Genomic DNA, 24,680 nt, shown 5'->3' with positions numbered 1-24,680 from the left:
TGTGTGTGTGTGCGCGCGCGCGCGCGCGCCGAGCCCGGAGTGGGGCGGACCCCGGGAAGGCGGAGCTATGTAGATTCCGGCCGCGCGTTCGGAGGGCGCGGGGAGAGGGACGGCGCAGCCGAGGGAGCCGGAGCGGCGAGGCCCTGCCCGCAGCGGGAGGCGGCGGCGGCGGCGGGGGCGGCGGACGCTCGGGCTGGAGGCGGCGGCGGCGACTCGGAGCCGAGAGGCGGCCCCGCGGGGGAACCTGGGCGCCACGGGCCCCCGAGGATGGTGAGGGCGAGCTGCTGCTGAGCTGCCTCCGCCGCGGCTGCTCCGGGGCTGCCAGGCGCGGGGGCCGCGGTCCCCTCCCCTGCCCGGCGTCGGGTGAACCTGCAGGCTCCTCGCCCACCGAGGACTTCTGAGAGGAAACCAGGAGGGCGGGAGAGACGAGGAGCCCGGGGGGATTCCGGCCATCCGCGGAGGCGCAGTTCACTATGAGCGTACTCAGCTCCAGCACTGGGAGACGGCTGGATTTCGTGCACCATTCGGGGATATTGTACTTGCAAACCTTGCTTTGGATTTTATGTGCTACCGTGTGCGGAACTGAGCAGTATTTCAATGTGGAGGTAAGAGCGCCGGGGCTTGCTTCCTTCCCCTTCGCCGGGGCTGCTCCCCGGACCGTTCCGTCCACTCCCTGGATCCCGGTAGCCGCCGGCCGCCGGGGTCTGCAGACATGGTTCCCCTTCCAGCCTCCGGGACCCGTGTTGAGTTTCCCTGCGCCGTAGGTGATGGATGCGCCCGAGACAGGATCCGTTATCCCCGGCAGCACAAAAGCGCGGGGCTGCGCGCTCAAAGACACGGTCGTGGCCAGTCCATTCTTTTTACCAGGAAGGAGGCGAACGCCTACCTAGAGCAAACGTGTAGTCGAATAAAAGCAGCCCGAGTTGGTGATAAATAAGCTGCTTCTGCTCGGGTAACACAGATCTCCCTGCCTGGCATCCAGTGCTTGCTGCCTTGGTATTGTTCCTGAAATCTTTCTCCCTCTGTTTTGTGTCTAACAAAGGAGGTTAAAAATCCAAGAGTCTAGGGGAGAGCGTGGGAACCCTTGATCTGTTTAATAACATGGCTGGGTGATAAAACACTTGCCTAGACAGAATCTTTTTCTCATTTAGACATAACTTAATACACGGTAACTGGATCTGGCTACACGGAGGGCAGGGACGCCGTCTCGTTTTAAAGTGTCTTCTCTTCCCCTCCCCCGCCGAGGAACATAAATGTGACTCAGTGTAGTAGTTCTGAGGTGTGTCTTTAATTGGATTTCACGCTCTCATGGCAAAACAGAGAGAATGTAGATTGCCGTTTGTTTTACGTGGAGAGCTTGGGGAACCAACAGACGCAAAGCAAAGGGGGAACTTAAGGATAACGACTTGTCAGAGCTCTGCCAAAGTACCCTTCCTGTCATCAACTCAGCACTAAAGTCAGTACCGCGCAGAACATCAGAGGATCCTTGTATACACCTGGTTTTTAGTTTATCACCCACAGGGCGGAATACAAATAAGAAGGGCTGATTGTAAAGACAGAGTATACCCTTTTTGGTTAGATCTTCCGCCACCTCAAAAGAATTATGATTAAGTCTCTGAAGGCTAATGTGATTTTCTTCCTCCCATATTTTTGACTCTTTACAGCTTGTTGTCATTTTGTTGGGAGTGTGTGTTTACACAACAGCAGAACCTGTTGCACAGTATTTGACCATGTTTCATGGAACAGATTTATATACAAAGTGTGCATAATAAATGGTATATGTGAGGGCATATTCTGAATGTAATTCTGCATTTGTGTGAACTGTTCTTAGGACTGCGTGTAGTGATGGTTGGTAGAGAAACAAAGTATTTGAAAAAGTAAGAGCGTCATCAAAAGCTAACTTTGCAGATATTAAGTATGATCATGTTACAGCAAAACCCCAATTCAAACCAAAATCCTTTGAAAAATACAACTTTTGTTTTTTTGAATACAAAGAGGAAAGGAACTGTTAAGTCCACAGTTTCCCTGGTTGCCAATTTGAACTTTTGGAATTGCATGTCACAGATGGATTTTTGTTTCTAACACTCAGGAGATAATTTAATGTGGAAATGAAGAAGTAATTAGTTCATGGACTAGAGGAATGAAAGTGGCAAGCTGCTGTTTATAAGGTTATAAAGAGAAGGGCCTATTGCTTCAGGTTGGAGTGCTGGTGGGGAGGTGGGGTGTTGGGAGGTGGTTAAAAGTAGGGGCTAGTTTTTATCCTGCTCTGAAAAGGAAGGGGGAGCCTGGGTTCATGGCTACTTGTTTTGGAAAAGTCTTAGATTTGCTTTCAGAGATTATTGGAATAACATCAGTGTATTGATGATTATTTTAGGTTTCCTTTTGAGCCCAAACATAAATGGGCTTGTATTTGTTCAGAGTTTGAACCTCTCATTCAGTTCCAGAAGATATTATTATGTGAGAAAAAGTTATGATTTTGCTAACCAAGATTTTATTTTAGAATTTCCATCATTCTCTTTCTTCAAGATATATGTTTAAAAGTGGTTCATGGAAAAAAATAGCTTTTTATCCCCCACTTGGAGATTATTTAAGCTCATCCATATTTATTACACAATGCAAAAAATTAATTATGAAAGATGGAGGCGTGTGCCATATCTGATACAAAGAAGATTTCTAAGATTTAAAGTAGATTATGTTTCAGAGTTTGCATTATTCCCAAATAGTTTTTTTTAAAGTATTTGAACATATCATTAGTTGGGTTTATATACTTATATATGCGTAATAATAATCTCTTATTTTTAAAAAATAAGGATAGCTGCTAGTTAATTCAGCATACTATAAAGAACACAGGATGTTTCTGACGTGAATTTCTGCCTGACTCACTTTTATTAGATGTTTCTTTTTGGTAGGAAACACTAATGGGAAAAAGAATCCATCACATCTTCTTCAAAAAAGGCATCTATATAGTGTTTCCCATTCTGGTTGCAAAACATACACTGAGAATGCTTTATTTGATTGGTGGACCGTCTTAAAATAAACAGTAATGGTATCAATCATGCATGAAGCTTGTGTCATAAATTTTTTTGCCAGCAGGCACACTAAATTATTATAGTTGGAACGAAGCTTCTAAGAGAAGCTTTCTGTGCTGACAACTGCAATTGCAATGCTTTAATTCTTGCTGAACTTTACAATTGGTGAGACCCCCATACTTTTCCTTTCTACAATTTGAGGTTTAAAAACCTATGTTCCCTCCCCACTAGGTGGGCCTAAGTTGGCTAGAAGTATTCATGTTATCTCTCTCCTGTTGAGAGTATAAATATTTGAGATTTTTAATTACTCAAGTGGGAGATATTTATTAATATGCTGATGAAAGCCTGTTACAGAGAAAGAGTGCATTTTGGTTTTTTTGTTTTGTTTTTAAGAAGCAAAAAGGAATATCTCTTACAGCTCAGAAGAAGGGTGAGACACCTGAATAGTACTGTGGAAGACATTCAATAAATTCCCCTCCTTATATATACTTCAGGTAGAACACTTTTTAATGTTAACATTTCTGTATACATTTGTTGATTTTTGTATATCGTTGGATCCAATTTTGGGGAGTGGGCCTTTCTCTATGTGATCATTATAATGATGCAAAGGAGGTACATTGTTAATATTAACTAAAACTCAAAGACTGTTGTCATTCAGTTAGAGGTGTTCATTAGTCAGAAGAAGCTAAATTGTTAACAAAGAATCCTGAGTTAATCTCTGCATTCTGAAAATCATTTTGTCTCTAGAATAATGTTCTTGTTGTAGTGGAAATTCTAATGATTTTAGAACTTCTTAACACTGCAAGCACTTTTATCATGAAACTTAAGGTAGAATATAGTTCATAATCAATAACTTTCATCATCAACTTTCATAGTTTGTCAGGTGTTAAGTATTTTTGTGAACAACATGTTCTTTATTTTTTTTTTAAATAATAGCACATATTATTCCTCTAGTGAGCAAATTTATTTTAAACCAATTTAATGGTAAAATAAAAACATGTGATATTCTGAATGATGCACATATAGAAAACCTGATAAAGCAAAAATTTATTGTGTTGTCTGTTTCTTAAAGAAAGAAGAGAGATTCTAGATTTTAAAAGGCAATTCTCTGACAAATACTGTGAATTGTGAGTGTAATCCTTCTACATTTTTCTTGCAATATGTTTCTTTAGTATTTATTTACCTTTCTCAGGTTTATCTGAATCTACCTATAAGTTCAGAGTTTGCTTGAATTAGCTTTGTACTGCATATAATCTTAGCAGTAATTAGTGGTGAGATATTTCAGAGATAAAAAATTGTGTTTTACAGATTTTAAAATGTCAGATGTTGGGACCTTTTCCTGTTTTTGTTTTCACTTGCTTATATAACTAACATGCATTATTTTATTTGCTAATGGAAATGGTGACAACATTATCTGGTCAGCCTCCTTGAATAAGGTACTCTAACTATATCCTTTAATTCTCCACTGTAACAGTTTTATACCAGTCAGTAGCACGTGCTGCATAAGTGATTCATTAAGGTTTTCAACCTGCAGCAAGATTCCATGCTTTGGAATCCCAAGTGTGCTGGCCATACAGAATATCATTAGGGTCAAGAACCATGACCAGGAGACGGGAAGACCCACTGGTCCTCAGGATCTTCAGCTTCTCCTGTGTGTTTCTGTGTTCAGTGTCGCTTGGTCAGGATGCCCAAATCCAGGGTTTTTCATGAAATTCTCACAGAGGAGCCTATACGAGTGAGGTATATTGTCTCTTATTACCCCCAAGAAATCCACAGAGAACCACCACCCAAGCCCATCCCTCTGTGCAGCTGGGTTTTCTTTTTTAGTCTCTTCTTTCTTATCAAGCAAGAATAGAGTTGGTTTCAGTAATAGTTTTTTAATCTTTAGAGTCAGGTTAAAAGAGACAGAGCTAAAGTTACTTTTCCTGTTTCATGCTGTTTCAGGTTAGTAACAGAAGAAAATTTCAATGTGCTTCTTCAGTGGTATAATTATTTTCTCTTAAGTTGGATGAATCAATTATTTTATGTAAATTTATTTTTAAGGCCTGACTTACTTCAGAGTACTACTCAAAATGTACCTCTTCAGTATATTTGGTAAATGACCAGTTGAAATTATTTCTGGACTGCAAAGAGAGACACTGGACATTTGAATCAATTAGTTAAATTTGTTCAGTGTCAAAAGAGAAAGATTTATTTCATTGTGCTCCTTCAGGAGCTTTCTGAGGCTTTTTAGCACAGTTATTTAAAATTGAGATTGTCCTCTTTTACGTTACATTGCATCACAATTTATTTTAAATATCTGTGAATGTAATTATATTCATCAGCTCATTTTTATTGTGGTATACTGTAGTGATTAAGAGCAAATGTTCTGATTATACAGCCATGAGAAAGAATGAAGTAATGTCATTTGCAGCAACATGGATGGGCCTAGAGATTGTCATTACTAAGTGAAGTATATAAGACAAAGATAAATATCATATGGTATGATTTATATGTGGAATCTAAAAATATGATACAGATGAACTTATTTACACAATAGAAAGAGACTCCTAGACATAGAAAATAGATTTATGGTTACCAAAGGGGAAAAAGAAGGGGAGGGATAAATTAGTGTCTGAGATTAACAGATACACACTACTATATACAAAATAGGTAAACAATAAGTATCTGCTATATAGCACAGGGAACTGTATTCAGTATCTTGTACTATTTTATAATGGAAAATGACCTGAAAAAGAATATATATATATATGTATATAAAATAAATCACTTTGTGAAAAACTAACATAGCATTATAAATCAAGTAAAATTTTTTTTAAAAAGAGCTCATATTCTGGTGCCAGATTGCCTGAATTCTAACCCCAGGTCTTTTACTTGCAAGTTAATGATTAAGTCAGTAACAGACAAGATAGTCTGTGTGACCCTCAATGCACTTGTCTTTAAAACAGAGATACTAACAGTCCTTGTCTCATAGGGGGTTGTTCTGATACTGAATATATATGTCCATCATATTCGGTAGATAGTGGATAGATAGATAGGAACATGCCTTTCCATAGTTATTTAACTCCATGGTTTAGATGTTATTGGTAAAAATAAATGCTGATTCAAAGGTACTTGGCATGATAGCATCTAATTACAGAGGAGTCTATCAGGTTAGAATATACCAGCTGGTCTAGGAAGATTTTAATACTTTTAAAAATTTTTACAAAATGGAATATACTGAAAGTCAACCAAGCTAACATCGGTACATTTTCTTCCCGTGGGCTTTTCTTAGACAGTTTAGTTCAAGAATGTGATTTTCACATTTTGTCTTGTCATCTGTTACTATCATAGAATGTCAAGTTCAGCTCACACCTTCTTTTATAAGACTGAGTTTGCTGAAATCTGTTCATCTTTTCTAATACCATGGAAAAGAAATAAGCCTTTATGATTTAGTAGGCCTGTTTATTTTAATTGACTCAATGCCCAAGTGCTTCCTATTCACAGTAGGGGTAGGATTTGATGTATGACTTCAGCTAGCTTTGTGTTGTACCCCAAATTTAGAACATAAGTCTTTTTTTTTAATTAATAGGGGAAGGAGGAAGATGGGCAGAAAAAAGACATTAAAGTGGTTTATTCAATGACAGTACAGTTTAAAGCCACTTGTTCATGTCACATTGGGGACAGAAGATAACTAGCAATATAGGGTAATGGAGACCCAGAACAGAGGGTCAAGGGACATGGCCTTTAATTTTGGTTCTTGTACCAACATAGCTTTGAACTGGGGCAAAATGACAATTGAACTAACCTGTCACTAAGGCCATTTCCAAATGTGATATTCTATTGTATTCACTTCCAACCTGTAATTTATATAGCCAGAGAGGGGAATTGTACGTATTTACCCTGTGCATTTGGGGATGACTAGACAGCCAAGGTAGAGTGTTCAGATTTTTTTTTTTTTTTTTTACTGAAATGCCTATCATGAGGAAATGCAGAATGTGCAACTTAAATCTAACATTTGTTATCATATGTAGTGACACAGGGCGTTCCATTTTGGAAATGATCCTAGCCTTCTGCTGAGCAGTAAAAACACTGGCAGCAAATTATATGTAATTTTAAAATCAATTTTTGGCCAAGGTAGCAAACTTTAAAAATTTAATGTTAAAAACATGGCTTGATGGTATTTTGAAAAATACATATCATCTACAAGTGGTACTTCAATCATAAAAAGGCAAGTTAGAATGAGATCAAAATAGTTTTTTTTTTGGGGGGGTAAGGAGTCTCAAAATTCAAATCCATCTATCTATATATAAAAATATATACATATTTTATAGTGAAATGAAGTGTTTAAACTGTATGTCCCTTTTGCCCACTGTGGAAAATAATTTTGGCACCTGGCTCTTTGAGGGTTATTTTAGTTCTTCACATTTGATTTTGAATGTGAAAATCTGACTGCATTTGTTTTATGAAATATGCAGCTTATGTAGATAGCAGACATAGTCCAGGTGAAAAGGATGATCTTGCTAAGTAAAAATAGGTGTGACACTCAACTTTTTTCTTTTGCTTTCTTCCCTTGGGAAAGTCATTTATAGATTTTGAGGTTATTTATGCAACTGTGTTTGACTGTTGATTCCTGTCATTTCGCGCTCTGAATGGGTGTTCTTCGTGTTAGAGTCTCACCACTGCCTTTTGGCACTAGCCTCCTTGGGTTTGGATCAGTGGAGTATCTTGATGAGCCACGTAATAAGCTTGGCCAAGAGAGTAAGAGTTCCCCCCACAGCAGGCCCCTAACCTTTGACTGTGACCTGTGGCAGTAGTATACGAAAGGAGGCTAGAGGGAGCTAGTCAGCTGTTTCAAGATTCCAATGGGAGAGGCTGGTTTAAAAATCAAGGCCAGTAGGTGCAATTAGATATCTTAAAATGAATCATAGCCAATCAGAGAGAGTTTAAGGAAATCAATGAATGATTCATGATTGAATGTGTGAGATTTAAAGGTTTACTGATAGCCACTTGGTACCGGTTCTTACATATTTGATGAACTAAGAAGGAAATGAATACTTTTGGGGGAATTTGGGGGGAAGTTCTGGGCATGACAATATGACAAAGATGGTTATAATGTAGGACTGCTTTATATCTTCCTTTTAAGTGTAGAGTAAGTCAGCGCTATCCATAATAGTGACTGTAGGTGCTTTTGGTATTCTCACTTTAACTAAAATGAATGAAGTGATTGTAGTCTTATAGATTAAAGGAGGGGTAAATCTAATTTGGCTATGTCTTTTAGATTCAGTTCAGTTCAGTTCGGTCGCTCAGTCATGTCCGACTCTGCAACCCCATGAATCGCAGCACGCCAGGCCTCCCTGTCCATCACCAATTCCCGGAGTTTACTCAAACTCATGTCCATCGAGTTGGTGATGCCATCCGGCCATCTCATCCTCTGTCGTCCCCTTCTCCTTCCCCCAATCCTTCCCAGCATCAGGGTCTTTTCTAATGAGTCATCTCTTTGCATGAGGTGTTATATGTAGCAAAAATGCACCTTTAGAAACTTATCAGACTATAGTTATTTTATTTTTTAATATTTACCAGGGGAATTTATTGAATGAATATTTTTTGATGAAAGGACATTTTAAAATATAGGTTTTACCTCTTCATCTTTTAAAATATATGTAAGGAATGAGCCACCGAAGTGTGAAACAGTGCTTTATCTCTAAGTAGGCAGCTTTAACAGGTTTTCAGATGAGCAGATTTTTCCATAAGTGGGGGTTCAAAAAGGGGCACTCTCTAATGTATTGGGGAATATCAACATTTAATTAAGATGTTATAATTTACTCACAAGCATTATTTAGATTTTTAAAGGTTCTCATCTGTCAATTAAGGGAAATATGGATAAATGAAGTAAGCCATGGACCCACAGACGGATATTCTCAGGAGTGACAGTCCTTAGAATGATGTATTCAAATGACTAAATAAACAAACCCAAATAGATTACTCACTGGAATGGAATTTTACAGTCGTTTCCAGTTCAGTTCAGTTCAGCCGCTCAGTCGTGTCCGACTCTGCGACCCCATGAACCACAGCACAGCCAGGCCTCCCTGTCCATCACCAACTCCTGGAGTTTACTCACACTCATGTCCATCGAGTCGGTGATGCCATCCAGCCATCTCATCCTCTGTCATCCCCTTTTCCTCCCACCTTCAATCTTTCCTACCATCAGGGTCTTTCCCAATGAGTCCTTGTTTTAGTCATGTTCAAACTAGGAGAGAATAAACTGCCTCTTTTTTTCAAGAAAGCTGGATACTGTTATGAACTTGATTTCGTGTCCCCAAACTGCACACACCTGCGGTGATGTCAGTGGTATTCAGCGGTGTGCAGGCCCTCTGCAGGTGGCTAAAGCAGTCAGACCCAAGTCATGTCAGTGGAGGCATTTTTTCCATGAACTTTTCACTACTGAATTCATGCCACATGTTAATAGTTTCTCCTCATTTTTAGCAATTAGACATTTGAGTGTGAGGCGTCTAATATCTGTGCATTTATTTCTCCTTTAAATAATTGCAAGCCACTACCTTCTTGTGGTCCTACTTTTTTTTTCTAGTTGGAATCTTGTGGGACTTTATGATTTAGATATATTACAGGACACTTGACCTGGAAATTGGGTAAAATTTTCAAGAAGTCACATTTTTCACTCCTCTCCTCTTTCACTATGGATAAGACAGAATAGATTCAAAGAATTTCCACTGTACACTCAATGATTTGCCTGAAATTGGTAATCAACTTGCAAAACAGCTCTCGGGGTTTCAGATAAAACTCTTTTGGACCTCTGCATGTTTTAATATCACAACAGCTCTGTCATAGAACTTACTGACTTGCTCCTTACTACTTACTATGTAGATGGAGTGAGATTATTTGTCCCATGGGTGACTCAGACAAATTATTAAAACAGTCTTTGATTTATTTTGACCATTCATAAAGTGGATTTGTGTTCTTTATTGCTTGACTATAGCGCAGGTTTTGTAATGACAGTATTGAGACAATCCCAAGTGGTTTCCTTCTTAGATAAGAACAGGATTTATCTGTTTCCTCATTCTTGCCTATAACTGGGAATATAGAAACAATTATATGCTGGCATAATGTTCTAATTAGACAAAGTCCAAATAACCAGTAAAATGGACGTGCCTGGAACTGATTTCTTTGGACACCTTATTTTGATGATAATAAAAGCAATGTTAATTAGCACTGGTTGAGCATTCGCTATGTGCCTGATAGCGTTCTGTTTCATATCTTTAAACTCATTTAAATTTTATTACAATCTTGTGAGTTAGTACTACTGTTTCTGTTTCACAGTTGAGGAGTCTGAGGGATGGAAATGTTGAGGAACTTGCCACGGCCACATGGCTCTGGACTCTTCTGAAGTGGAATAGCTCAGAATCAAAGCAGGCAGGTTGGCTGTGAAGCCCAGGGTCTTAACCAGGTCTTAACAGACAAGAATTAACTCCCAGCTTTCCACAGGGACAGTGTGATCTACTTCCATCATTCACATCTTGTATATTCCAAACTGCAATGGAATCGTGGATATGCATAAAGAAGATGTGAACTCCATCCTAGTATGGAGACTTACCTGGAATAAAAACTGAATAGACTGTTGTCTGTTTGATTTACTGATTCAGGATTGATTTATGTGCTACTCAATACTGTTTAATACCCTTTATAAGTTTTTACTCATAGAAAATTGGTAACCTATATTCAATTGCAGATAATAGCCAAATTATATATAACATTAAATTAATCATAACATCTCATTTCTCAACTATTTATCATGTTGCATGCCCTCACAGTAAATATGATTTTTAAAGTTTTAGGAAGATTTGATTACATTCCAGGATGAAAAGAATAGAACATTTTAGAACATGTAAAGGAATATCTGTTAGATCTGTGTTCCCATGTCCTGCTGGGAAGGAATGTTTATGTATATGGCTGCTGACTGTCATGAATTCTGGAGTTTATTTTTATATATTGCTTTGACTGGGTATAAGCTACAAGGAAACAGATTTATTTAATCACCTCTAATATATTTCTTTCTGTGTGCATGAGAAGTTGGCTCAGTCATGTCTGACTCTTGTGACCCTATGGACTGTAGCCTGGCAGGCTGCTCTGTCCATGGGATTCTCCAGGCAAGAACACTGGAGTGGGTTTGTCATGCCCTCCTCCAGGGGACCTTCCTGACCCGACCTTGTTTGTAGCATCTACCAGCATTGGCAGGCAGATCCTTTACCACAAGCGTGATCTGGGGAGCCCAATTTACTTCTTTTATATAAAAGAGAACTTACCGATAGATCGTTTCAGGCAGATGAAGTGACTCAGAGCTCGCCGTTTGAGAACAGGCTTGATATTTGTCTTTATTGTAGAGGGAACGAGAACTTCATCTTGGTGGTTGACCTAAGGATGTAACAAAACTTCAGTCCTTAAGCTTGTTGCTGTATATAGCTTTCAAGGATCACTTAGTTCATTTATTAGCCTTTTAAGGATGGCCTATTTCTAAACCAGTTTACAAAGATGATTTTATAAAACATAGTCAGTGTTAAATATTTATTCAGCTATCTCTCACTTCTTTATAGGCAGTATATCATAATAGCTATGTTCAAGAACTTTGAAAAAATGCTTAAAAATCAACTTTGGTGATACCGAAGCTCAGTGAACTTGAGTGAGCCAAGTTACTGACTCTGTGCTCCAATTTTCTCATGTGTAAAATAGAGGTAGTAATACTCAACTCAAGGGTTGTTCTCAGAATAAAGAGGTAGAGGGTCAAGATAAGTAATGGGCTTCTGACTTACTATCTCTTGCTGAAATTTAAAAAAAAAGGACAAAACATATGAAACTGGTTTTTAAGTCGTTGAACGTCAGGTAATGAAGGATAGTCATCCTTGAAAGATGTGACCCAAGATGAGCCCTCTGATTATGTCAATTTACTTCATTGAGAGAGTTTCCAGGTGACAATACAGGGAAGTCAGAGCCAAGCAGATTCCTTGAATCAAGGAGATGAAGCTGGAAGTATGAAGAAATCAAGGAGGTTAGAATTCACAGGTCAGAATACCAGAAGGGAGAATTCCATAGAGCATGGAGATCTGCAGGGCATTCCCCTTGAGTATTCAATTAAGGACTGATCTGCACCTTCCTTTGAAGTAACTGGTGGAGCCTGAAGAAAGAATCAACCAGCAGAATCAGAGGGGACCATGCCTGCAAACCACATAGGGTGGGAATAGTGTCCATTCTCACCAGCCACACTGAGAAACCTCATGGTTAACAGGGTGTTGGATAGAGGACTCAGGTAGAGGACTCAGATAGAGGACGCAGAAGCATCTTGCTCCAGTTGTTGTTCTTGTTTAGTCACTCAGTTGTGGCCGGCTCTTTGCGACCCCATGGACTGAAGCATGCCAGACTTCCGTGTCCTTCACCATCTCCTGGAGCTTGCTCAAACTCATGTCCATCGAGTCGGTGATGCCATTCAACCATCTCATCCTCCGTCCTCCCCTTGTCCTCCTGCCATCAATCTTTCCCAACATCAGGATCTTTTCTAATGAGCTGGCTCTTCACATCAGGTGGCCCAAGTATTGTAGCTTCAGTGTCAGTCCTTCCAACCCTGAATATTCAGGGTTGATTTTCTGTAGGATTGAGTGGTTTGATCTCCTTGCCGTCCAAGGGACTCTCAAGAGTCGTCTCCACAGTTTAAAAGCATCATTCTTCAGTGCTCAGCTTTCTTTATTGTACAACTCTCACATCCATACATGACTACTGGAAAACCCATAGCTTTGACTATATGGACCTTTGTCGGCAAAGTAATGTCTCTGCTTTTTAATATGCTGTCTATATTTGTCATAGTTTTTCTTCCAAGGAGCAAGCCTCTTTCAATTTCATGGCTGCAGTCACCACCTGCATTGATTTTGGAGCCCAAGAAAATAAAGTGTATCACTGTTTCCATTATTTCCCCATCTATTTGTCATGAAGTGTTTGGACTGGATGCTGTGATCTTAGTTTTTTGAATGTTGAGTTTTAAGCCAGATTTTTCACTCTCCTCTTTCACCTTCATCAAGAGGCTCCATTACTGGGGGGAAAAATCCCTAGAAAACAGATCTAATTTTGCTTTATAAGTCTTAAAAGGAAGACCTTAAAGGAGCAGACGTTTTTTCAGTGACTAAAGGGCTTTCCACAGAAAACTCCATAAGATGTATGGGAATACAAAAATCCAGTACCCAGTAAGTTAAAATTCACAATGCCTGACCTCCAATAGTAAAAATCACCAAGCATACAAAACAGCAGGAGGACACAATACAGAAGGAAGAGAAATGCCAGTCTGTCTAAACCGCCCTCCCTCGGTGATCGCTCTCTCTTGGCACCACTGACCACATGCGTATTAATAGTAAAAAAGTGGGCACCAACACCCCGCCTTCCTGCCTTTTCACTGATTGCTTCTAATCAGTTGTCTCTTGTCGTATAACAGGTAAGTCTGTCTTTTCCTACAATATGTCTGTACGCACGTCACTTTTTCTGTAACAGACTGAAGAGTCTGTTCATTTCACGTGTGCACTTGGATTCGGCTCCACTTGGAGCCTCTGTTTCCCTGTTCTGGACTCAGTATATTATCTCATGGCCTGCACGGCCTGTCATGACCAGACCCCACCCCTCTTTCTAGCTTCATAGCTCAAAGTTTATCTACTGAGGTCTTGATTTAGCACAGCACTCAAACTAAAGGTCCCATACAGGCCTAAAGTTATTGAAAACCCCTGAAACTTTTTATTGTGTGATTTATATCTATGTTTACAGTTCTAGACGATTAAAACCTGCTAAAATTTAAAAACATTGATTTAGAAATTCATTTAAAACCAACATGAAGTTAATATATTAACATAGGTGACATTTTTATGAAAAACAAATTTTACAAGAGAATAGTAAAAAAAAAAAAAAAGACATTGTTTTACTTTTCTTCAAATACCTTTAATAACTGACATAACAAGAAATTTCTTGGATTCTCATATTTTTCTTTTTTTAAACCATTTTGAAAATTGAAGTATAGTTAATTTAGCATTATATATATATATATATACATTCATATATATCTTTTTCAGATTCTTTTTCATTGTAGGTTATTGTAAGATACTTAATATAGTTATTTGTGGTATACAGATCCTTGTTTTTTTTTTAACATCTATTTTATATATAGTAGTGAGTATATATTAATCAAGGTCTAATGTATCTATCCTCCTAGCCCTCTGCTATTCTGTTTGGTAACCATAAGTTTGTTTTTTGTACTTCTGTTTTGTAAATAAGTTGACTTGCATCACTTGTTAGATTCTGCATATAAGTGATACTATGTGATACCTGTCTTTCTCTTTCTTCACTTAATGTGGTCAATCATCTCTAGGTCCATTCAAGTTGCTGCAAATGGCATTATTTCATTCTTTCTTGTGGATAAGAGCAAACAATTTTAAACTTTGTATGGAAACACAAAAGACCTTGAATAACCAGAACAATCTTGAGAAAGAAGAACAGAGCTGAGACTATAGACTGTATGGCAAAGCGACAGTAATCAAGACAGAATAGTAGTGGCACAGAAATAGACACACGGATCAGTGGGGCGGGATAGAAGGTCCACAGACAAATCCACACACTTACGGTCAGCCAGTCTACGGCAAAGGAGGCAAGAGTGTGTAACTGTCAAAAGACACTTTCTTCAGTAAGTGGTGCTGAAACCTGGACAGGTGCATGTAAAAGAATGAAATTAGAACATACTCTACACTGTATACAAAAATAAACTTAAAATGGATTAAAGACCTAAATTTAAGACTGGGTACTATAAAACCCCTAGAGAAAACCATGGGTAGAACACTGACATAAATTGCAACAATATGTTTCTGATCTGTCTTCTCAGTTCAGTTCAGTTCAGTCACTCAGTGTGTCTGACTCTTTGTGACCCCACGAACCGCAGCATGCCAGGCCTGCCTGTCCATCACCAACTCCCGGAGTTTAATCAAACTCATGTCCATTGAGTCGGTGATGCCATCCAGTCATCTCATCCTCTGTCATACCCTTCTCCTCCTGCCTTCAATCTTTCCCAGCATCAGGGTCTTTTCAAATGAGTCAACTTTTTGCATTGTGGCCAAATGATTGTTGTTTCAGCTTCAGCATCAATCCTTCCAATGAATATTCAGGACTGATTTCCTTTAGGATGGACTGGTTGGATCTCCTTGCAGTCCAAGGGACTCTCAAGAGTCTTCTCCAACACCATAGTTCAAAAACATCAATTCTTCGGCACTCAGCTTTCTTTATAGTCCAACTCTCACATTCATACGTGACCACTGGAAAAACCATAGCCTTGACTAGATGGACCTTTGTTGGCAGAGTAATGTCTCTGCTTTTTAATATACTGTCTAGGTTGGTCGTAACTTTTCTTCCAAGGAGTAAGCATCTTTTTATTTCATGGCTGCAGTCACCATCTGCAGTGATTTTGGAGCTGCCCAAAATAAAGTCTGCCACTGTTTCCACTGTTTCTCCATCTATTTGCCATGAAGTGACCGGACCAGATGCCATGATCTTTGTTTTTTGAATGTTGAGCTTTAAGCCAACTTTTTCACTCTCCTCTTTCACTTTCATCAAGAGGCTCTTTAGTTCTTCTTCACTTTCTGCCATAAGGGTGGTGTCATCTGCATATCTGGGGTTATTGATATTTCTCCTGGCAATCTTGATTCCAGCTTGTGCTTCATCCAGTCCAGTGTTTCTCATGATGTACTCTGCATATAAGTTAAATAATAAGGGTGACAATATATAGCCTTGACGTGCTCATTTTCCTATTTGGAACCAGTCTGTTGTTCCATGTACAGTTCTAACTGTTGCTTCCTAACCTGCATACAGATTTCTCGTGAGGCAGGTCAGGTAGTCTGGTATTCCCATCTCTTGAAGAATTTCCCACAGTTTATTGTGATCTACACAAAGGCTTTGGCAAAGTTGATAAAGCAGAAATAGATGTTTTTCTGGAACTCTCTTGCTTTTTCGATGATCCAGAGGATGTTGGCAATTTGATCTCTGGTTCCTCTGCCTTTTCTAAACCAGCTTGAACATCTTGAAGTTCACGGTTCATGTATTGTTGAAGCCTGGCTTGGAGAATTTTGAGCATTGCTTTACTGGTGTGTGAGATGAGTGCAATTGTGCAGTAATTTGAGCATTCTTTGACATTGCCTTTCTTAGGGATTGGAATGAAAATTGACCTTTTCCAGTCCTGTGGCCACTGCTGACTTTTCCAAATTCATTAATCTTAGAGTAATGGAAATAAAAAACAAAAAATAAACAAATGTGACTTAATTAAAATTAAAACCTTTTGCATGGCAAAGGAGACTTAAACTAATTGAAAAGATACCCTGCAGACTGAAAGAAAATATTTGCACATGTTGTTACTGACAAGGACTTAATTTCCAAGACATACAGACAATTCATATAGCTTAGTGTCAAAAAGCCAACGCATTCAAACAATGGACAGAATACATAAGTAGACATTTCTCATAAGAAGACACATGGATGGCCAATAGGTACAAGAAAACATGCTCAATAGTGCTAATTATTAGAGAAATGTAAATGAAGCTGGAATGAAGTTTCACCTCACACCACTCATAGTGTTGGTCACCCAGTCATGTTTAGCTCTTTGTGATTCTATGGACTGTAGCCCGCCAGGCTTCTCTGTCCATGGAATTCTCCAGGCAAGAATACTGGAGTGGGGTGCCATTTCCTTTTTCAGGAGATCTTCCTGACCAGGAATCGAAGCCAGGTCTGCTGCATTTCAGGCAGATTTTTTTTACCATCTGAGCTCCAGGGAAGTCCCCACACCAGTCATAATGACCATTATTAAAAAGTCTACAAAGAGTAAGTGTTGGAGATGGTGCAGAGAAAATGAATCTTCCCAGACTGCTGGTGAGAATGTAAATTGGTGTAGTCATTACAGAAAATAGTATAGAGGTTCCTTAGCAAACCTAAAGATAAACTTACGTTAAGATCCAGCAATCTCACTCCTAGGCATATATTTGGAGAAAACTCTAACTCAGAAAGATATGTGCAGACTTCCCAGGTGGCACAGTGAATAAGAATCCACCTGCCAATGTGAAGTTCAATCCCTGGTCCAGGAAGATTCTACACCCACGGAGTAACTAAGCCCATATGCCCCAAGGACAGAGCCCAGACTCTAGAGTTCATGAGTGGCAACTACTGATCCCAGGTGCTGTAACCCCCGAAGCCTGCATGCCTCGAGCCTGTGTTCCACAAGAGAAGCCACCGCAATGAGGAGCCTGCACACTGCAACCAGAAAAAGTTCCTGCAAAGCAATGAAGACCCAGTGTAGCCAAAAATAAATAAACAGTAGATAAATAAGTAAATAAATTTATTTTTAAAAAGACACAAGCACCCTGATGTTCATAGCAGAACTATTTACAATAGCCAAGGGGACGACAGAGGATGAGATGGCTGGATGGCATCACCGATGGGCATAGGTTTGAGTAAACTCCAGGAGTTGGTGATGGACAGGGAGGCCTGGCGTGCTGCGGTTCATGGGGTCACAAAGAGTCAGACACGACTGAGCGACTGAACTGAACTGAACTGAAGATACGGAGGCAATGAAAGTGTCTATTGACAGATGAGTGCCTAAGGAAGATTTGGTGTATATATACCACATCAATACCACTCTCATGTTTGTTTCTGCACTCACATGACAATATATGTCATGGGGCCCTTGGAAAACACTATTGTCAATTGCAAGCTAATGAAAATGAAAAGGTAAATGACATGCTATTAAACTATTACTGACCTTTCTCTGATTCCTGCAAGAATTTTAGGACCCCTAGAACTTCCTGGACAAAACTTCGAGAACCTCTGTGTTAGCAGCTCTTTTGTTAATCTCTTTACTTCTTGGATACATCAAGATCCATCTACCTTGGAGTCTTCATCAAAATGCTTAACTCTTCCTTCACGGTTCACCTGACACTATCACAACATTGTTAATTGGCTATACCCCAATAGAAAAATAACAAGTTTAAAAAATAATTAACTGTACTTTATTTTCCACTCTTCTACACATTCTTTAGTGCCCAGCAAATGTTATCTGACCTTCCCTAATTCCTATCTTTCCCCCCAACAGAAAATGAGCTCATTATACATTTATAATAACTTTTCTTATTCTTCAAAGTACCTTTCATAATTTTACAGAGTATTTTGCCTTTCCTCAAAGTTAGATACTGATATATGTATTTAAGACAAAAAGTTTACTCTTAAATCATTCTTGAAAATCCATTAAATGGCTTATTAATTGCTAAGACTTGGTCCATGGACATGCAGAGACCAAGTATCAACTTCTTTTCTCTCAGAGTCTCTGAATTTTGGTCTTCATGACTCTAGAATCATATAGGCCAAACATATATTTCCTAGGGGAGAGATTTAGGGAGACTTGGATTAAAAATTTTGTCTCACTTTTGGCCTGGAACATATGGCTAAATTTGGTATGTTCAATGCATTTGCAAATAAACTGTTATAAATGGTTTGTGTGTAATAAATTAATATCTGCTTCTCACAGTAAATTATACCTTTTGATACAGAGTATATCTCCCCTGGTCACCAGCACTGTTGCCATGAACCTAATGCTGCCATGCCAGAAGCTGAGAGCTCAGTATATATGTGCTAGAGGAATGAATGGGCTACATCATACCAAAACTGATATTTTATGATCCATTCCAATAGTTGTCTTTTCCATTAATTCATTTTGCCCATACTGGGTGAAAATATAGTATCTACATCCTGCATTCACTTAAGTTACTTTTTTAAAAAATTTGAGTTCTAAATGCTTAACTAGTGAGTAGAATAGACTCCTGGAATTTCTCTAGTCATCTCTATTACATTATGTCAGTGTTTCTGGTATAAGAAAATGTTTTCTATCTTCTTCCACTGACCTGTTGGCTTCAGCTCAGTTCAGTTCAGTTACTCAGTTGTGTCCGACTCTTTGCGACACCATGGACTGAAGCACACCAAGCTTCCATGTCCATCACCAACTCCCAGAGTTGTTCAGACACATGCCCATCAAATCAGGGATGCCTTCCAAACATCTCATCCTCTGTCTTCCCCTTCTCCTGCCTTCAATCTTTACAAGGGTCTTTCCAAAAGACCTACTGACTCTTTCCAAAAGTACTGACTCTTTCCAATGAGTCAGTACTTCACATCAGGTGGCCAAAGTATTGGAGTTTCAGCCTCAGCATCAGTCCTTCCAATGAACACCCAAGACTGATTTCCTTTAGGGTGGACTGGTTGGATCTCCTTGCAGTCCAAGGGACTCTCAAGAGTCTTCTCCAACACCACATTTCAAAAGCATCAATTCTTCGAAGCTCAGCTTTCTTGATAGTCCAACTCTCACATCCACGCATGACCACTGGAAAAACCATAGCCTTGACTAGACGGACCATTGTCGGCAAAGTAATGCCTCTGCTTTTTAATATGCTGCCTAGGTTGGTCATAGCTTTTCTTCCAAGGAGCAAGAGTCTTTTAATTTCTTGGCTGCAGTCACTATCTACAGTGGTTTTGGAGCCCAAGAAAATAAAATCTGTCACTGTTCCCAGTTTTTCCTAATTTATTTGGCATTAAGTGATGGGTCTGGATGCCATGATCTTTGTTTTTTGAATGTTCAGTTTTAATCAAGCTCTCCTCTTTCACTTTCATCAAGAGGCTCTTTAGTTCCTTTTCTCTTTCTGCCATAAGGGTGGTATCATCTGCATATCTGAGGTTATTGATATTTCTCCCAGCTATCTTGATTCCAGCTTGTGCTTCATCCAGCCTGGCATTTCACATGATATACTCTGCCTATAAGTTAAATAAGCAGGGTGACAGTATACAGCCTTGACATACTCCTTTCCAGTTTGAAACTAATCCATTGTTTCATGTCCAGTTCTAACTGTTGCTTCTTGATCTGTAGACAGGTTTCTTAGGAGGAGGTAAGGTGGTCTGGTATTCCTATCTCTTTAAAAATTTTCCAGTTTGTTGTGATCTGCAAAGTCAAAGGCTTTGGCGTAGCCAATAAAGTAGAGGTAGATTTTTTTTTTTCTGGAACTCTCTTGCTTTTCTGATGATCCAACGGATGCTGTCAATTTGATCTCTGGTTCCTCTGCCTTTTCTAAACCCAGCTTGAACATCTGAAAGTTCTCGGTTCCTGTACTGTTGGAACCTCACTTGGAGAATTTTGAGAATTAATTTGCTAGCGTGTGAGATGAGTGCAATTTTGCAGTAGTTTGAACATTTCTTTGGCATTGTTTTTTGGGGGATTGGAATGAAAACTGAGCTTTTCCAGTCCTGTGGCCACTGCTGAGTATTCCAGATTTGCTGGCATATTGAATGCATCACTTTCACAGCATCATCTTTTAGGATTTGAAATAGCTCAACAAGAATTCCATCACCTCCAACAGCTTTGTTTGTAGTGATTCTTCCTAAGGCCCACTTGACTTCCCATTCCAGGATGTCTGGCTCTAGGTGAGTGATTGAACCATCATGGTTATCTGGGTCATGAAGATTTTTTTGTATAGTTCTTTTGTGTATTCTTGCCACCTCTTCTTAATATCTTCTGCTTCTGTTAGGTCCATAACATTTCTGTCCTTTATTATGCCCATCTTTGCTTGAAATGTTCCCTTGGTATCTCTAATTTTCTTGAAGAGATTTTGAGTCTTTCCCAGTCTATTGGTTTTCTCTATTTCTTTGCATTGATCGCTGAGGAAGGCTTTCTTATCTCTCCTTGCTATTCTTTAGAACTCTGCATTCAGATGGGTATATCTTCCCTTTTCTCCTTTGCCTTTAGATTCTCTTCTTTTCTCAACTATTTGTAAGGCCTCCTCAGACAACCATCTTGCCTTTTTGCATTTCTTTTTCTTGGGGATGGTTTTGATCCCTGTCTCCTGTACAATGTCAGGAACTTCTGTCCATATTTCATCAGGCACTCTATCAATCTAATCCTTGAATATATTTGTCACTTCTACTGTATAATCCTAAGGGATATGATTTAAGTCATACCTGAATGGTCTAGTGGTTTTCCCTACTTTCTTCAATTTAAGTCTGAATTTTGCTATAAGGAGTTCATGATCTGAGTCAGTCATGATAGTCAGTTCCCAGGCTTGTTTTTGTTGACTGTATAGAGCTTCTGCATTTTTGGCTGCAAAGAATATAATCAGTCTGATTTTGGTATTCACCATTTGGTGATGTCCTTATGTAGACTCGTCACTTGTGTTGTTGGAAGAGGGTGTTTGCTGTGACCAGTGCGTTCTCTTGGCAAAACTCTGTTAGCCTTTGCCCTGCTTCATTTTGTACTTGAAGGCCAAACTGACCTTTTACTTCAAGTATCCCTTGACTTGCTACTTTTGCATTCCAGTCCACTATGATGAAAAGGACACCTTTCTTTCTTTCTTTTTTTTTTTTGCTGTTAGTTTTCGAAGGTGTTGTAGGTCATCATAGAACCAGTCAGCTTAAGCTTCTTTGGCATTAGTGGTTGGGGCACAGACTTGGATTACTGTGATATTGAATGATTTGCCCTGGAAATGAACAGAGATCCTTCTGTCATTTTGAGATTGCATCCAAGTACTGCATTTCAGAGTCTTTTGTTGACTATGATGGCTACTCCATTTCTTCTAAGGAATTCTTGCCCACAGTAGTAGATATAATGGTCATCTGAATTAAATTTGCCCATTCCGTCCCATTTTAGTTCTCTGATTCCTAAAATGTCGATGTTCACTCTTGCCATCTCCTGTTTGACCACTTCCAATTTACCTTGGTTCATGGACCTAACATTCCAGGTTCCTCTGCAATACTGTTCTTACAGCATCAGACTTTACCTCTATCACCAGTCACATCCACAACTGGGTGTTGTTTTTGCTTTGACTCCATCCCTTCATTCTTTCTGGAGTTATTTCTCCACTGACCTCCAGTAGCATATTGGGCACATACTGACCTGGGGAGTTCATCTTTCAGTGTCCTATCTTTTTGCCTTTTCATACTGTTCATGGGGTTCTCAAGGCAAGAATACTGAAGTGGTTTGCCATTCCCTTCTCCAGTGGACCATGTTTTTCCACCATGACCCGTCTGTCTTGACATGCCTACACGGCATGGCTTATAGTTTCATTGAGTTAGACAAGGCTATGGCTTAGCATTAAAAAAATGTAAAATTGGTCACTGTTTGCAGATACGTGTTTTAGAGCACACCTCTGAAAATCTAAAAGGAAAATAACTGCTCTGATTCAGTGACTTCAGCTATAGTTATTACTGTTAATAAATATCAACTTACTCAAAAGAATATTCAGGAAAGAGCAAAAACAATTTTACTTGTATTTCATGAGACATTTTAAATCATTTCAATCCCTTATTTAGTTATGCTGATGAGAAATAATTTGTTGCTATGCGGTCAACTTTGCATCCATTAGCATGTAAAACCTAAGAGTGAATAATCACATAATAATTTGAATTTCTTTTAAGTAACTTACATTAAAATTAGATCATCATTAGTATTCTAACAAGCACAGTATTGAAGACTCATAAAGAACTGACTTAAGAGATGTTAAAATTTGATGAATTTTATCTTGCTGGAAACCTACATATTATTAATTGGCAGAGTAAGAACAGAGAAAACACAAGACTTTCTTTAGTCTTTCATTGAGACATGTACTGTCTGGGTTACATTGTCTTTAAGTGTCAGTCACTCAGTTGTGTCTGACTCTTTGTGACTCCATGGACTGTAGCCCCCGAGGCTCCTCTGTCCATGGGGTTCTCCAGGCAAGAATACTGGGGTGGATGGCCATTTCCTTCTCCAACATCTTCCTTAAGAGGAGAGGAAATGTAGTGTTTTGAATAGGAAACATTGCGATATTTACTTTAGCATTCAACAGGAAAAATGAGTCTCCTATTATAGCATTATGTTAGTAATGGCAAGGGCTTCCCTGGTAGCTCTGCTGGTGAAGAATCCACTTGCAACGCAGGAGACCCCAGTTCAATTCCTGGGTCGGGAAGTTCCCCTGGAGAAGGGATAGGCTGCCCACTCCAATATTCTTGGGCTTCCCTAGTGGCTCAGATGGTAAAGAATCCACCCACAATGTGGAAGAACTAGGTTCAATCCCTGGGCTGGAAAGATCTGCTGGAGGAGTGCATGGCAACCCACTCCAGTGTTCTTGCCTGGAGAATCCCCATGGACAGAGGTGGCTGGTGGGCTACAGTCCGTGGGATTGCAAAGAAGTGGACACGACTGAGCGGCTTAGCACAGCACAGGAATGGCAGACTTACTGCCTCTGTTAGTGGAGGGTAGCCATCTGCCTAAGGGGCTTCGCTGGTGCTCAGATGGTGAAGAATCTGCCTGCAGTGCAGAAGGCCTAAGGGTTGTCAGTTGCCTTTTATTTTTTTTGACAACCTGGTTTTCTTTTCTCCATGTACTTGAGTAACTTCCAGAAACCTTATAGACACGCAGATACACACAGTTCATTCCTTCCTGTGTTCCTTCTTTCTTCTTTTCTTATGGAAATACACTATTTAAAATAGTCTATGCATTTTGACGTAGCAATATACTTTGAAGAATTTTCTTATCAGTACATATAGAATAACCTCATACTTGTATATAACTTTATATATACTTGTTTATAACATATATATGCCAACTTATCTAACTAGAGCTATTTACTGTACAAATAGGGCATTTTCAAAGTTGTTTCTATTATAAACAGTAATACAGTATGCTTATCTAAGCATGTATGAGTTTATCTAGCAAAGTTTCCAGAAGTAGAATTACTACAATAATGACTATATACTTATTTATAACTTTGTGTGTGTTCTGCCAAATTGCTACCCCTAAAATACATAAATTTAATATTTATCAAGAATGCTTTAGCATGATTGATTCCACACACACATACCTATACACTTAATATTTTTTCTAAATCTGCTGGGTGAAAACTTAATTTTTGTACGAATTTAAACTAATATAAACATATGGCATTTAAAAATATTTTAATCAATTTATTCTTTATTTTTATCAATTTATTTCAAGACCTTTTCCCTGCCATTCTTTATCTTCTTTTCTTATGATTTATAAAACTTCCTACATATTTACTTTAAAAATTGACCCTTTCTCTGTGGTGCATGATAAAATGAATTTGTGGATATATTTTGCTAATTTATTTTTTCAAGTTGATTAGTCATTTATATTATGGCTTTTAGTTTTGTATCATGCATCAAAAATTCTTCAGCATTTCAAATCTGTTTTTAAAAGAAATTGTTTCAGTTCTCATTTTCTTTCTGTCTAAATCTTTGATTTACATAAAATACTTTTGATACAGGTCCTAAAATTGGAATATAACTCATGACTTCCCTAAAATTGATTAACCAGTTCTTCAGTGCTATAGACTGAATAATATGTCTTTTCCTGTATACCACATAGGTTTTATGGAGAACTAATAATGATAAAATACAATGGCTTAAGACAGATTTGATTTGGTTTGATGGATCAGAAGGCTGAGAGCACTTGCATTTCATAAAGCCTGGCTAGGGCAGCTGTGCCCACTACATCTCACATGCCCTTGGGACCAGCGACAAACCAGAACATATTCCCTTGGTGATGGCAAAAACACTGGAGAACATGTGGCC

The 24,680-nt window shown here is 39.0% G+C and overlaps 1 protein-coding gene across 2 annotated transcripts in view; it reads left to right on the top strand.

Annotated features, from left to right (window-relative positions):
• The first annotated feature begins 473 nt into the window (after positions 1-473).
• MMP16 (matrix metallopeptidase 16) overlaps positions 474-24,680 on the top strand; it is a 379,158-nt gene continuing 354,951 nt past the window's right edge. For both annotated transcript variants that reach the window (XM_065902939.1, XM_065902940.1), the window contains exon 1: positions 474-605. In XM_065902939.1, the coding sequence (XP_065759011.1) occupies positions 474-605 (132 nt within the window). The remainder of the gene's footprint in view (positions 606-24,680) is intronic.

This window comes from Muntiacus reevesi, chromosome 12 (genome assembly GCF_963930625.1).
Source record: "Muntiacus reevesi chromosome 12, mMunRee1.1, whole genome shotgun sequence".
In the NCBI taxonomy this organism is placed as follows: Eukaryota; Metazoa; Chordata; class Mammalia; order Artiodactyla; family Cervidae; genus Muntiacus; species Muntiacus reevesi.
This window is presented reverse-complemented; position numbering and strand designations above follow the sequence as displayed.